General features: G+C 43.6%; 1 protein-coding gene across 25 annotated transcripts in view; it reads right to left on the bottom strand.

Moving 5' to 3' along the window:
• LOC110500191 (pleckstrin homology domain-containing family A member 5) overlaps window positions 1-14532 on the bottom strand; it is a 162427-nt gene that overhangs the window by 46432 nt on the left and 101463 nt on the right. For 19 of the 25 annotated variants that reach the window (XR_005038567.2, XR_016490216.1, XR_016490217.1 and 16 more), the window contains 2 exons: window positions 8793-8876; window positions 533-712 (listed from right to left, as the gene is read on the bottom strand). Coding sequence is in view for 18 of the 25 variants with exons in the window: in XM_036957553.2 (XP_036813448.1) it covers window positions 533-712; window positions 8793-8876 (264 nt within the window). In the remaining 7 variants the exon portion in view is untranslated. Of the gene's footprint in view, window positions 1-532; window positions 713-8792; window positions 8877-9690; window positions 11552-14532 lie in introns of those variants that run through there. The other 6 variants (XM_036957556.2, XM_090214165.1, XM_090214166.1 and 3 more) reach the window with 3 other exon arrangements.

The raw sequence follows: 14532 nt of genomic DNA, 5'->3' as shown, positions 1-14532 counted from the left end.
AGAAGTGAAGCACAAGAAGTATTTCTTAAAGCTGCATTGTAGTTGTGACGTGGTTGTGTTGTGAGATACTGGAGCAGTTTGTTACTGTCCGAAAGACCTGGGATCAAAAAGCATTGGTTTCCTTTCTAATACTAGTTTCTGTCTGGAGAATCAAAATGGACAGAGGTAAATGGTAGACCCCATTGCGAGGAACAATTATATAATTTGATTCAGGCTTGGAGACTGAATGTATTTTACCCGTTGCGATCACACACATACACAAGCTATAGTAGTTTCATGATGGGAGCTAAGCTTCATTTTATCTATTAAATATTATTAGACAAATCGGATGGCACAAATAAATCGTGCATGTCTTAGCATTAGCAATGCATAGCAGGATTTCAGGCAATCCAACACACGGCAGACGCTGCATACGGTTAGTGGTAGGACTGACTTAATGAGAGAGACAGAGGCAGGACTTCCAAAGAGACAGATGAAGAGGCTAGGTAGAGCAAAGCATCCATCCAGCCCATAGCTACGTATACTATATTACCTGTTTGATACAGGGTCTGTAATAGGGTCTGTAACCGGGTTGGCCGTAACAGGGTTGGCCGTAACAGGGTTGACCGTAACAGGGTTGACCGTAACAGGGTTGACCGTAACAGGGTTGACCGTAACAGGGTTGACTGTGACAGGATCTGTAACGGGGTGGACAAGCTTTGCAGAAGTCACGCTAGAAAACAAGGGAAGGAAACAAAATTAACTGAATTAAAGAATAATATCAAACAATCTAACCTGAAAATACCAAACACATGATAAACTAATTATATGTAATCATGACATTTTACAAATAAACATTCACATCAAACTTAAATTTAATTATAATTGTAGTCTTCAGGGATGTGCTTAGGCCACACATTCTGTAAATGCTTTTCACTGAATATCCATTGTGTAGAGAACATTACAATTGCATTCATTTATGCCATTTAGCAGACACTTTTATCCAACGCAACTTAGTCATGCGTACACTGTTTTATGTACGGGTGGTCCCGGGAATCGAACCCACTATCCTGGTGTTGCAAGCAACGTGCTCTACCAACTGAACTACAGAGGACCACTGCCTGCTTCCGTTACATAAGCCCATTACCTAGCGCTAACTGACTGTCTCCCTCTAGGCTACTGGCAGTTCTGTACTGTAATTAAGGGGATGGGTTTGTTGGGAGGACAGTCCCTTCTTGCTTACTTCCTACTCTCTACCACCAGTCTCTCTCTCCCTGTGCCATATGAAGGCTGCCCCCTGCATAGCCCCTTGCTTTAGGGCTTCTTCCCTTGCTTGCGCACAGCTGGTCGCCGGGCAGCATTCAAATATACCATCATAATATGGTAATTTTGCAGATGCTTTTATCCAAAGCCACTTACAGTTAACACATACTGAACGTGGCTCATGAGGTTATCACATCTAGTATTCTGGAGATTTGCACATCAGAAAGCTGACTCCCATCTAGCACCAAATACAGTAGTCCTTACTCATCTCGTCTTGAAGCAAGACAGGGTTCATATCAACAGCTCTGATGGCAACACCATCATCAGTTTAATACCAACCCAGGCTGCCATCTTCCTTTAGCATGCAGCTTATGTGCTGTGATATCAATAGCAGTTTCCCTCCAGAGTAAAACTAGCTGATTGCTGTCCAGCCCCTTCCTCCCCTCAAACCTAACTGCAGTTTGGTCTAGCATTGAAATGTGGCAAGGTTAAACATTCTCTGTGAATGTATTCATATACTTCAGAGGGGGAAGATAGGGGAGAAGTAAGAGGGAGGCAAGAAAGGATGATGGACAGGAATGAAGCAAAGAGAAGAAAGAGGGAAGAGAAGAGGGTAGAGAAGAGGGAAGAGCGAGAAAGTGGAGAGTGACAAGAGGAATGTAGAACAGTGCCTTCAGAAAGTATTCATACCCCTTGACTTATTCCACAATTACAGCCTAAATTTGAAAAAAGAACAATAAATCTCACCCATCTACACACAATATTCCTTCCCGAGTCAATACTTTGTAGAAGCACCTTTGACAGCGATTACAGCTGTGAGTCTTTCTGGGTAAGTCTTTAAGTCTCTTTCCACTACTGGATTGCGCAACATTTGTCCATTATTATTTTCAAAATCCTTCATGCTCTGTCAAATGAGTTTATGATCACCGCTAGAAACCATTTTCAGGTCTTGCCATAGATATTCAAGCAGACTTAGTTTTTACCTAACTCGGCCACTCAGGAACATTCATTGTCTTCTTGGTAAGCAACTCCAGTGTAGATGTGGCCCTGTGTTTTAGGTTATTGTCTTGCTGAAAGGTGAATTCATGTCCCAGTGGCTGGTGGAAAACATTTTGCCTGTGCTTAGCTCAATTCAGTTTATTTTTTATTCTGAAAAACTCCCTAGTCCTTAACGATAACAAGCATACCCATAACATGATGCAGCCTCCAATATGCTTGGAAATATGGAGAGTGGTACTCAGTAATGTGTTGTATTGGATTTGTCCCAAACATAACAGTTTGTATTCAGGAAAAAAATGAATTGCTTTGCCACATTTTTTTTGCAGTATTACTTTAGTGCCTTGTTGTAAACAAGATGCATGTTTTGGAATATTTGTTATTCTGTACAGACTTCCTTCTTTCACTCTGTCAATTAGGTTAGTATTGTAAAGTAACTACAATGTTATTGATCCATCCAGTTTTCTATCACAGCCAATAAAATATGTTACTGTTTTAAAGTTACCATTGGCCTCATTGTGAAATTACTGAGCGGTTTCCTTCCTCTCTGGCAACTGAATTAGGAAGGAAGCTTGTATCATTGTAGTGAATGGGTGTATTGATACACCATTCAAGTATAATTAATAACTTCACCAGGCTTAAGTGGATATTCAAAGTCTGCTTTTTAAATCTACCAATAGAATCTACCAATAGGTGGCCTTCTTTACGAGGCATTGGAAAACCTCCCTGGTCTTTGTGGTTGAATCTGCTCGACTGAGGGACCTTACATATAATTGTATGTGTGGGGTACAGAGATGAGGTAGTCATACAAAATCATGTTACACACTATTATAGCGTATGCAACTTGTGACTTGTTAAGCACATTTTTACTACTTAACTTATTTAGGCTTCCCTTAAAACCAAGGAGTTGAATAATTACTGACTCAAGACATTTCAGCTTTTCATTTGTAAACATATTTTCACTTTGACATTATGGGTTATTGTGTGTAGGCCACTGACAACAAATCTGAAATGTAATCCATTTTAAATTCAGGCTGTAACACAACTAAATGTAGAAAAGCCAAGGGGTGTGAAGAGTTTCTGTAGACACTGTAAATGTTGCTTTAATTGATGAGAGCAAGGCCTCTCCTTTAGGCCCAGGGTCATTGCAGAGGTGGAGGACATTTGAAATCTAATTCTGAGTGCTGAATAAGTTATGTTGAGTTGAGTTTATTTTTTTTTACAGGGACAGTGCACATTAATCAACGTTTCAGTAAAAGTGCCGGTTTTAGCCAGCCGGCTAATTTTCACCCGCAGTCCCTGGGCAGGTTATTAAAAACAATTACAATATAGACAATCATTGAGCAGTGAGCACACGCAGAGCAACATAGGACAAGCAAGACGTAGCATGCAGACAGAGCAACATAGGACAAGCAAGACATAGCATACAGACAGGACAAGCAAGACGTAGCATACAGAGAGAGCAACATAGGACAAGCAAGGCATAGCATACAGAGAGATTAACATAGAACAAACAAGGCCATTAAAAGTGTATATGCAGAAATCGTTCCTCCATTTCCTGGTTGCTAAAACTAATAAGCTAGTATATTGTGTAATATATTTTCCATAACCAAAAATATTGTTGTTTCAGTGGTTTGAAGCTGGTTTACAAAACTGAAAGTAAAAGACGAAAACAAAACTTAAGAATGAGAAGCACAGAAATAGCGCACATAAAACAAATCTACTGCTTCTTAAACTTTCTTTCAAGTAGAACGATAGCTCTATAACTCACATTTCTATGTGAATTTGGACAGGTCGCCCAAAAAGTGACATATTGCCACTTTAAGACGCTTTAAAGAGCGGAAGACGTCAACGTTGGGGAAAATATAGGAAACTTGAAAATATTACAATAAATATGAAAAATGGTGAAAGGGTACAAACTAACGAGCCAAGAAGTTAACTTTTGTATACTTTGTTTTGTCTGGATATTTAGGCCCACACACAACGCTAAGTGACATTTCTGCACTATAAAGTGGAGCTCAGTGGTTTGTGCCTGAGGTCTAAAGAGATTAAAGCAGAGGTTTTTCACACTGCAACTAACTCATTACAGGGTCTGGCTGGACCAGGAGCACTGATCCTATTGAGAAAGAGAGAGAGTGGGAGAGAGAAGAAACGTGTGTGTGGGAGGGACAAAAGGGTGAGACGACGCACAGGGAGAAGAGTGAAAGAGGGAGAGAAGAAAGGTGGAGGTGTATGGGTGAGTCGGAGAGGCAGAGGGGGAATGTGGGCGACATGTGGAAAGAGATGGAGAGAGAGGTAGATGGGGAGAGAGAGGATGTGTGGGTTGAAGAAGCGTCAGCCGGTTATCAATGAGAAGTGCTTCCTTCAGAACACCATTAATCCACGTTACACCCGCTATTACGCCTGTAGGGAAGGTGGAGGTGTGTGAGGGAGAGGTGACATCTCAAGTAGATGACTTTTTATCCCCTATTCGCTTCGAAAACTTTCCTTTTCAGAGATGTATAAAGATGCTTATACTAGAGTTTTGTAGAAGGAGTTTTGCCGTGTCAATCACCAGGGAGAACAGTGATAGTGTCGACCAGGATTCAGGGACAGCAGTTCAGTTCGAGGAACGTTCTGCGAACACACTTCTTTCAAAATGCAGTGATGGTCATAAAGCGGAGGATGTTATACTCTATTTTATCCCCTTCTATATACAGTATATTAGTTATTTTGTCACCTTTTATTTATCGCTGCATTAGTCTCTCATATCCACTGTTAAATGAAAATGGTAAAAACAATAGTAAATTATCTCTGAATTTTATTCAAGTCCATCTTGATTTTATATTTGCATAGAAATGCTGTGTGTTATCGTTTCTCACCTTGCTAATATTTTATTGGTTAAGCACCTTGAAATGCATTTGCTGTGAGAAAAGTGCTACATAAATGAAGTTTGATTGATTGATAATAGTCTTCAGACAGACCGAGAGAGAGAGAGACTGAGTGACAAGGCCAGCCAATTAACATTGCTTTGTTGTCCGCTCACGGATAGGCCGACGCTCGCTGGATAATCAGGATGTGAAGCTGCGTTTTTCCACTGGGAGGAACGAACACATCATTTGCTTTCTGTTGTTTCAAGTATTCTGCCGTGTCATTCTCACAACCTACAAGGAGTTGAATAGAAAGTGCGTCTTCATTATGAAAAACCAACACATTCCGGCAGTCAAGACTTAGTCAGCCCAAGAACCCTAATGAAGGTGGTGGTGTCGAGTTGCTGTTTGAGATGAAAGAAACATTTTTACACAAGTTCAATTTCCTTGATATGACTGATGTAAGAGCCTCTTTCCATTTTCGTTCTCGTGGTCGGAGGTGACCCTCTTTCACACAAACCTTTTTGTCTGTCACCAACACACCTCAATCTGTTATATTTGACTTTCTCGCCTCACTTCCAATTAACAGTTAACACACTGAGGAGAATATTTGCATATTCTCCTCAGACACCTCAGTGCGGTGCTAATAAAAAAAAGCAGACCTGGGTTCAAATAGTATTTGAAAAAAATGTGAAATACTTTAGATGGGCTTGATTGAGCTTGCCTGCCGAAATGGAACCAATGGAATGCTCACAAAAGATCAAACCATTTTCACTTGGCACTCCAGTGAGGGCTAAAGGAAAAGCTAATACATTAGAAAGATTTTAAATGGTATTTGAATCCAGGTGTGAGGAGGAGAATATGATGGAGGGGATAATTGGGACGGGGTGCAGAGCAGAGTGGAGGGGGGTTGTCACTCAACGACACAGCCAGTAAGGAAGGAACAGACTACAAATCTCCACAACAACCTAATGTTCCATCCAGAAAAATAGGATTCAAACGTGGTCATGTCTGCATCTGAGACGGACCATATAATTGCCTAATTTCCTTGTTTTTGAGGTAAAGTGAGGAAATGGCTGCCAAGCTTAAGAAATTTCCATCTATCTCTGTGTGTGTCTCTCTGTGTGTGTGTGTGTGTGTCTCTGTGTGTGTGTGTCTCTCTGTGTGTGTGTGTGTGTGTGTGTGTGTGTGTGTGTGTGTGTGTGTGTGTGTGTGTGTGTGTGTGTGTGTGTGTGTGTGTGTGTCTCTCTCTGTGTGTGTGTGTGTGTGTGTCTCTCTCTGTGTGTGTGTGTGTGTGTGTGTCTCTCTCTGTGTGTGTGTGTGTGTCTCTCTCTATGTGTGTGTGTGTGTCTCTCTCTCTCTGTGTGTGTGTGTGTGTCTCTCTGTGTGTGTGTGTGTGTGTGTGTGTCTCTGTGTGTGTGTGTGTGTGTCTGTGTGTGTGTGTGTCTCTCTGTGTGTGTGTCTCTCTGTGTGTGTGTGTGTGTCTCTCTGTGTGTGTGTGTGTGTCTCTCTGTGTGTGTGTGTGTATGTGTGTGTCTCTCTGTGTGTGTGTGTGTGTGTGTGTGTGTCTCTCTGTGTGTGTGTGTGTGTGTGTGTGTGTGTGTGTGTGTGTCTCTCTGTGTGTGTGTGTGTCTCTCTCTGTGTGTGTGTGTGTCTCTCTCTGTGTGTGTGTGTGTCTCTGTGTGTCTGTGTCTCTCTGTGTGTCTGTGTCTCTCTGTGTGTCTGTGTGTCTGTGTGTCTGTGTGTCTGTGTGTCTGTGTGTCTGCCTCTCTGTGTGTCTGTGTGTCTGTCTCTCTGTGTGTCTGTCTCTCTGTGTGTCTGTGTCTGTCTCTCTGTGTGTCTGTGTCTGTCTCTCTGTGTGTCTGTGTCTGTCTCTCTGTGTGTCTGTGTCTGTCTCTCTGTGTGTCTGTGTCTGTCTCTCTGTGTGTCTGTGTCTGTCTCTCTGTGTGTCTGTCTCTGTCTCTCTGTGTGTCTGTCTCTGTCTCTCTGTGTGTCTGTCTCTCTGTGTGTCTGTGTCTGTCTCTCTGTGTGTCTGTGTCTGTCTCTCTGTGTGTCTGTGTCTGTCTCTCTGTGTGTCTGTGTCTGTCTCTCTGTGTGTCTGTGTCTGTCTCTCTGTGTGTCTGTGTCTGTCTCTCTGTGTGTCTGTGTCTGTCTCTCTGTGTGTCTGTGTCTGTCTCTCTGTGTGTCTGTGTCTGTCTCTCTGTGTGTCTGTGTCTGTCTCTCTGTGTGTCTGTGTCTGTCTCTCTGTGTGTGTCTGTGTCTGTCTCTCTGTGTGTCTGTGTCTGTCTCTCTGTGTGTCTGTGTCTGTCTCTCTGTGTGTCTGTGTCTGTCTCTCTGTGTGTCTGTGTCTGTCTCTCTGTGTGTCTGTGTCTGTCTCTCTGTGTGTCTGTGTCTGTCTCTCTCTGTGCGCGCGCCCGTCTCTGTGCGCACGCCTGTCTCTGTGCGCGCGAGTCACTCTCTCTCTCCGTCACACTCCATTCTCCACTATCACTACAGTGGTGGTTGGTGGTCTTACAAAAACAATATTTAGTCAATATGGAGAAAAAAAAATTGGATGAACAACATCTTGTTTCAGTACGACCAAATTGTATATTGTGCAGACTCTGGTTAGTTGCCTAGCAGCTACCTAAGACTTAGCTGCCTGCAGGTCAATTCATTCATTCCTCTGTCTGTTTGGAAGGCTAGAGTAAACAACTCTGGCTTCTCCACACGTACATGCCCGCACACACACAGCAAGCTACAAAAGGCAACCGGTATTGACTTTGCTGGAGGACAGCTTGCAGGGGGAGAAGAGAGAGCAGGGTAACACTGTCGGTTCAGGTTGAGAATGTCTGGACAGCTCTGACAGGCCTTTGAGCCTGAACTCAGATATTTTTACTTACACACACAAACCTCTCTACTCCAACACTCCTCCTCACTGGCTTCTCCTCCCTCCATCCTCTCTCCACCGTGGGTGTTTTGGAACGTGTTTTGTCTGAGAGCCCTTATCAGAACTCGGCAGGAAAGATTGGCGAGGCAGCAACGCTGCCTTCCATTTCCAAATCCTCTCCAAGAGTTCTGCAGCTGTAGCCACGGCACAGTTGAACCAAACACACTCCTGTAGCAAACGCTGCCTTCCATTTCTAAAGTCTCTGGTCTCGCTGAACGACAAGCAGTTAAACCCAAACCAAACTCACATTGCCCTGTGATCTCATAACGTCTCTTTAGAAGAAGTCCGACATCAGACTCCTCAACACCTCCAGGAGCACAATGCACTTTCTAGTCCATAAAAGCCACTCTTCTCACAGCGTCTCAGTCAATTCACAATGGCATAAAAGCTCAACCTGTGAATATATGCTATTGTGAATACATGCTCAACTACTGAATACATCTCATTTACGTAAACACCACACAACCAATTTGGTACATCATTTAATATGTAATATACTGTGACATGATCTGACAGTAACGTGGGCCCTGAAGCATTACTGGAGGACAAAGTTGTGTGTTTGACAAGTTTCATATGAATGTGATTTGTTGAAAATAACTCATTGTGACATACATCTTGTGCCATAAAGAATGGACACACAATGCAGGGGGAGACCAACCCGGCATAGCAGGTTAGTGTGTGTGTGTGCATGCAAGTCCACTTGAGGGTATGTCATTCCACTGGCATGTATGTTCCAGTCATCCCACTGCTCAGGGTGTGGGAGAGAAGAGACTTACTGTTCGTTGACGACAAAGATGCAGTTGTCTTGTGAAGGAAGACCAGAGACTGGATGCTTACAGGTCACCTTCCGCTCATTGTGACTGAAGAGAGAGAGAAAGAGAGGTGGGGGGAGAGAAAGGATAAAGAGAGGGGGGAAGAGAGAAAGGGGGGGACAGGGAGAGAAAGGATAAAGAGAGGGGGGGGGGGGGGCAGGGAGATAAATTATAAAGAGAGGGGGGAAGAGAGAGGGCACATTAGACCACCAAAATCATACATTGAGTCAACTTAATTAATAACAGCATTGTTAAACATCTTCCTCCAGCCAATACTAACCATATGACCCATTGTCAACCAGCCAATACTAACCATATGACCCATTGTCAACCAGCCAATACTAACCATATGACCCATTGTCAACCAGCCAATACTAACCATATGACCCATTGTCAACCAGCCAATACTAACCATATGACCCATTGTCAACCAGCCAATACTAACCATATGACCCATTGTCAACCAGCCAATACTAACCATATGACCCATTGTCAATAGTAACTACATGACCCATTGTCAACCAGCCAATACTAACCATATGACCCATTGTCAACCAGCCAATACTAACCATATGACCCATTGTCAACCAGCCAATACTAACCATATGACCCATTGTCAATAGTAACTACATGACCCATTGTCAACCAGCCAATACTAACCATATGACCCATTATCAATAGTAACTATATTACCCATTGTCAACCAGCCAATACTAACCATATGACCCATTATCAATAGTAACTATATTACCCATTGTCAACCAGCCAATTGAGGAGCATTAAGATGAGGGTTAGTGTCCCTCTCCACACTACACAATGTCCTGTTGAATAACAACGAACAGCAGACACAATGCCTACACACCTTGAGTGTTGGGTGGTGCTAAACTTCAGCATGGCAGCCCATCTGTTTTCTGACCTGGGTCAAACACTCTTCTACACAGCACCATCTAACATAGTTATTCCAATGACACTATCCTCTCTTCTCTCGCGTGACAAACCGCTATCCAGCCCAGACGTGGCTCTTCAACACTGCTGCAGAATACAAATGATCTACCCCTCCCAAGAAGCCCCTAACTGCTCCAGTCATATGCCCTAGATCACAAGAGCACAGCTAACAGGCTGTTTCACAGCAAGCGGTGACTTATCTATAAATACAATTACAGCACCACAGCCAGTCAGACAGAGAGACACAGACAGAGAGAGAGAGAGAGAGAGAGAGACCCCTGTAGCCGGCCCTCTGTAAAACACAAGCAGCTTTTCACGCAGAGTGTAGAGAGGCAGGGGAACGCTTAATGCCGATAAAGACGAAAGAGAACAGAGCTCTCTTTTCTGCTCGCACGCAAAGATGAGCACACACACACACTCGGATGCATGCACACACACACACACACACTGAGGGACAGACTGTACAGACAGAAAATAAGGTTGTCTGACGGATTAACCCGAGAGGGTCATGAGACATTGTACACACAGCACAACAGCCCTGCAGGCTTATCTGAACATGGACGGGTATCTGAAAGAGAGAGCGTACTGTATGTTTATCAATTGATTCTCTCTGGGAGGTAGCAGCGCGGGCTCGGACACACGGACACACACACACACACAGTATGACATCCCTGCAGGCGTACCAAGTGTCTCAGCTGGGCTGTGGTTAGCTAGGCTTGTGGCTGAAACACCTGGTTTCATTTGTCACTTGCGAAAATACCACTGCAATACCACATTCACACACTGGCATTCTCCACTGCTGCAGGGCCTGCTGTAGCTCTTGTGCAATACAACACACTTCAGTTAACTCAACACGGGAGCAAGAGGATAATCTGGCCTGCAGGAGTCACAGATGGAACGCTCCTCTCTCTCTATGGATCTGTATCCTACTAAGGCCATGCCAGGGGTTCTGCTGGGCTAATCTACCCAGTGAAGCAGCAGTGTTCGTGGGCTTGGTCTCTGGACTGTGGCCCTGCTGGAGATGTTCCAGCCCTGCCATCCAGGAAACAGTCACAGCTGAGCCAGAGAGACATGTCGCCTGTAGGGTCTATTATTAACTGCGCTCCACGTCTCCCATCTGTCACATAGAATCACAAAGCACAATCACTCAAAGCCACTACATGACAGGATCTGCTTTTATTCATCACTTCCTGGAGATTACCCAAGTACATGTGTGTGTGTGTGTGTGTGTGTGTGTGTGTGTGTGTGTGTCTGTGTGTGTGTGTGTGTGTCTGTGTGTGAGAGAGAGTGTGTGTACGTCAAGGTTGCGGCGGCACCACCGGGGGGTCTCAGAAGAGGTTCCACTTGGCCCTTTTTTCCCCACTGCGAGTAACAAGAAATCAAGATGGCAATGTGGGAAACGATAAACAAAACTCAATGAAAGAGGGAAGATGCATTTCCTCTTTGGTTTCGACATGAAAGTAGGGGGCTGACAATGATCATCAGTCAGAGAATCGAGTGACTGCATCCTCCATTGATCTCCAGTATCAGAGAGCAACATTCATTTCCACTGGTTAAAAGGAAAAGGTAATAATGTCTTTCTAGCCTCTGAGGACAACTTATATACACTCACTGTCAGGCACAGTCATGCTAAAAGTAATAACATATCATGAAATTACAACCTGGGGCTTGTCAAAGCAGCAACAGACTTCACAGCCTGTGAGCCAAAACCTGGACATACAGTACCAGTCAAAATAGTAGTAATAGTGACGACATCAACACTATAAAATAACACCTATGGAATCATGCAGTAACCAAAAAGTGTTAAACAAATCAAAATATATTTTATATTTGAGATACTTCAAATAGCCACCCTTTGCCTTGATGACAGCTTTGCACACTCTTGGCATGCTCTCAACCAGCTTCACGAGGTAGTCACCTGGAATGCATTTCAATTAACAGGTGTGCCTTGTTAAAAGTTAATTTGAGGAATTTCTTTCCTTCATAATGCGTTTGAGCCAATCAGTTGGGTGGTATACAGAAGATAGCCATATTTGGTAAAAGACCAATTCCATATTATGGCAAGAACAGCTCCAATAAGCAAAGAGAAACAACAGACCATCATTACTTTAAGACATGATGGCCAGTCAATAGTGAACATTTCAAGAACTTTGAACGTTTCTTCAAGTGCAGTTGTAAAAACCATCAAGCACTATGATGAAACTGGCTCTCATGAGGAACACCACAGGAAAGGAAAACCCAGAGTTACCTCTGCTGCAGAGGATAAGTTCATTAGAGTTACCAGCCTCAGAAATTGCAGGCCAAATAAATGCTTCACAGAGTTCAAGTAACAGACACACCTCAACATCAACTGTTCAGAGGAGACCGTGTGAATCAGGCCATCATGGTCGATTTGCTGCAAAGAAACCTCTACTAAAGGACACCAATAAGAAGAAGAGATTTGCTTGGGCCAAGAAACACGAGCAATGGACATTAGACCAGTGGAAATCTGTCCTTTGGTCAGATATTTGGTTCCAACCGCTGTGTCTTTGAGACACAAAGTAGGTGAACGGATGATCTCCGCAAGCTCGGTTCCAACTGACACGGTCAGTGATTTATTTATAATTCAAGGTACACTTCACAAGCATAGCTACCACAACATTCTGCAGCTATACGTCATCCCATCTGGTTTGGGCAACAACAAAAAAAATGTAATTTTACTAGGCAAGCTAGTTAAGAACAAATTCTTATTTACAATGACGGCTTAAGAACAGTGGGTTAACTGCCTTGTTCAGGGGCAGAACGAGAGATGTTTACCTTGTCAGCTCGGGAATTCGATCTAGTAACCTTTCGGTTACTGGCCCAACACTAACCACTAGGCTACCTGCCACCCTGATCTGGTTTGGGCTTAGTGGGACAATCATTTGTTTTTCGACACGACAATGACCCAACACACCTCCAGGCTGTATAAGGGCTATTTGACCAATTAGGAGTACTGCATCAAATGACCTGGCATCCACAATCACCCGACCTCAACACAATTGAGATGGTTTGGGGTGAGTTGGACCGCAGAGTGAAGGAAAAGCAGCCAACAAGTGCTCAGCATGTGGGAACTCCTTCAAGACTGTTGGAAAAGCATTCCAGGTGAAGCTGGTTGAGAGAATGCCAAGAGTATGCAAAGCTGTTATCAAGGCAAAAAAAACTTTGAAGAATCTAAAATATATTTTGATTTGTTTAACACTTTTTTGTTTAATACATGATTCCATATGTGCCATTTCCTAGTTTTGATGTCATCTCTATTATTCTATAATGTAGAAAATAGTCAAAATAAAGGAAAACCATTGAATGAGTAGGTGTGTCCAAACTTTTGACTGGTACTACAGTACTGTAGTACCAGTATTTTCTACAGGCTGAGGCAGAGAGAGATGACGGTCACCTTGAATTACAGCCATTACATAAATCTTAAGAGTACCTTTGTGTCCTCTTCACATAACTGATTATCAACAGCGAAGGTATGTTTTACTCATTTTCTGACGAATGCAAGGTGAAACAATAAAAGGGTATGAAGTAGTGAATTCTATTGAATAGCTTTTCTGTTACTCCCCAGAAAGAGGATGATCTATTCTCTTTAACATGTAAGCAACGTTGAGTACAAGGACAGGAGCTGAATTGTAAACAGACTGGGAAATAAATCGGAGAGCAGTGTTTTATGCCAAAGCAGTACGTCGCCGCTTTCTTCTGAAATGTCATCGTTTCTACTCCGGTGGCTATGGTCTGTCTAGCCTAGCAGGTAAGAGCGTTGGGCCAGTAACCGAAAAGGTCGCTGGTTCGAATCCCCGAGCCGACTAAGTGAAATATCCCCACTCTCCAAGGGTGTCTCAGGGGGAATTGAGATATGCAAAAAAAACAACCTTTTTATCTCACACCTCACACTCGAACCACAGTGAAAAGATAAGTATCCCCTATTTGACCGTCGAGGTAGGTAGGCAATAAGGAACATACAGAGAGGATTCCACCACCTGTCAACTGGCTGTCCAACAGAAATCTGGAAAAACTCAAGGGTATTTAATCTCAAAGAACAACTCCTGGCCCTACCAATAACATTTGGCTTCAAACTAAAACAGCCTTTGTTCAGTAGGGCATACCGTAGAAACGCGTATTGTACAGGTACTCGCCCTGTTTCAGAACGTTTCCTTCACAGTAAAATGATGTATGGGGATGTTGTTTGTCGTCACGCTGAAGTCAACCCAGGTCTCAGTACGGCCTTTGATTAGTCTTCTCTGTGTTAGGCTAATTGTGCTTGGTAGGAGGGACTCTGAGGGATCGAGAGAAATAATGTGTTTATTGGAAAGCGCTGATGAAAATCAACAAGCACTTCGTCCAACCTCTCCATTCCTCCCTGCCGCCCGCTAACACGCAGCACAACACTACAAATCACCCTAATTGGCTGTAAACAATTTTTCAAAAGCCGGCCACCAGCGATGATGGAGGGAGATTGGGAGAGAAAACAGAGAGAGAGAGAGAGAGAGAAAGAGAAAGATATTCAGATAGTCTGTATCTCTCCCTCTCTCAGTTTCTAAACAGAGAAAGAGCGTGGAAGAAATAATCACCCAAAAACAGAAAAAAGGGAGGAGGAGGTGAGTGGAAGATGAGAGGAAGGGAGGATGAGGGGGAGAGGAGAGGAGGAAGGGAGGATGAGAAGAGGGCATGTTGCCAGCGGGAGTCTGCTCCTCGTGCTGCTCTCTGATGAGCGCCCCAGTGGGTTGTGGGAAAAGGGAAA

Source organism: Oncorhynchus mykiss, chromosome 21 (assembly GCF_057628025.1).
Source record: "Oncorhynchus mykiss isolate SJ-2025 chromosome 21, ASM5762802v1, whole genome shotgun sequence".
Classification (NCBI taxonomy): Eukaryota; Metazoa; Chordata; class Actinopteri; order Salmoniformes; family Salmonidae; genus Oncorhynchus; species Oncorhynchus mykiss.
The sequence above is the reverse complement of the archived record's forward strand: the minus strand, read 5'-3'. Positions and strand labels throughout refer to the sequence as shown.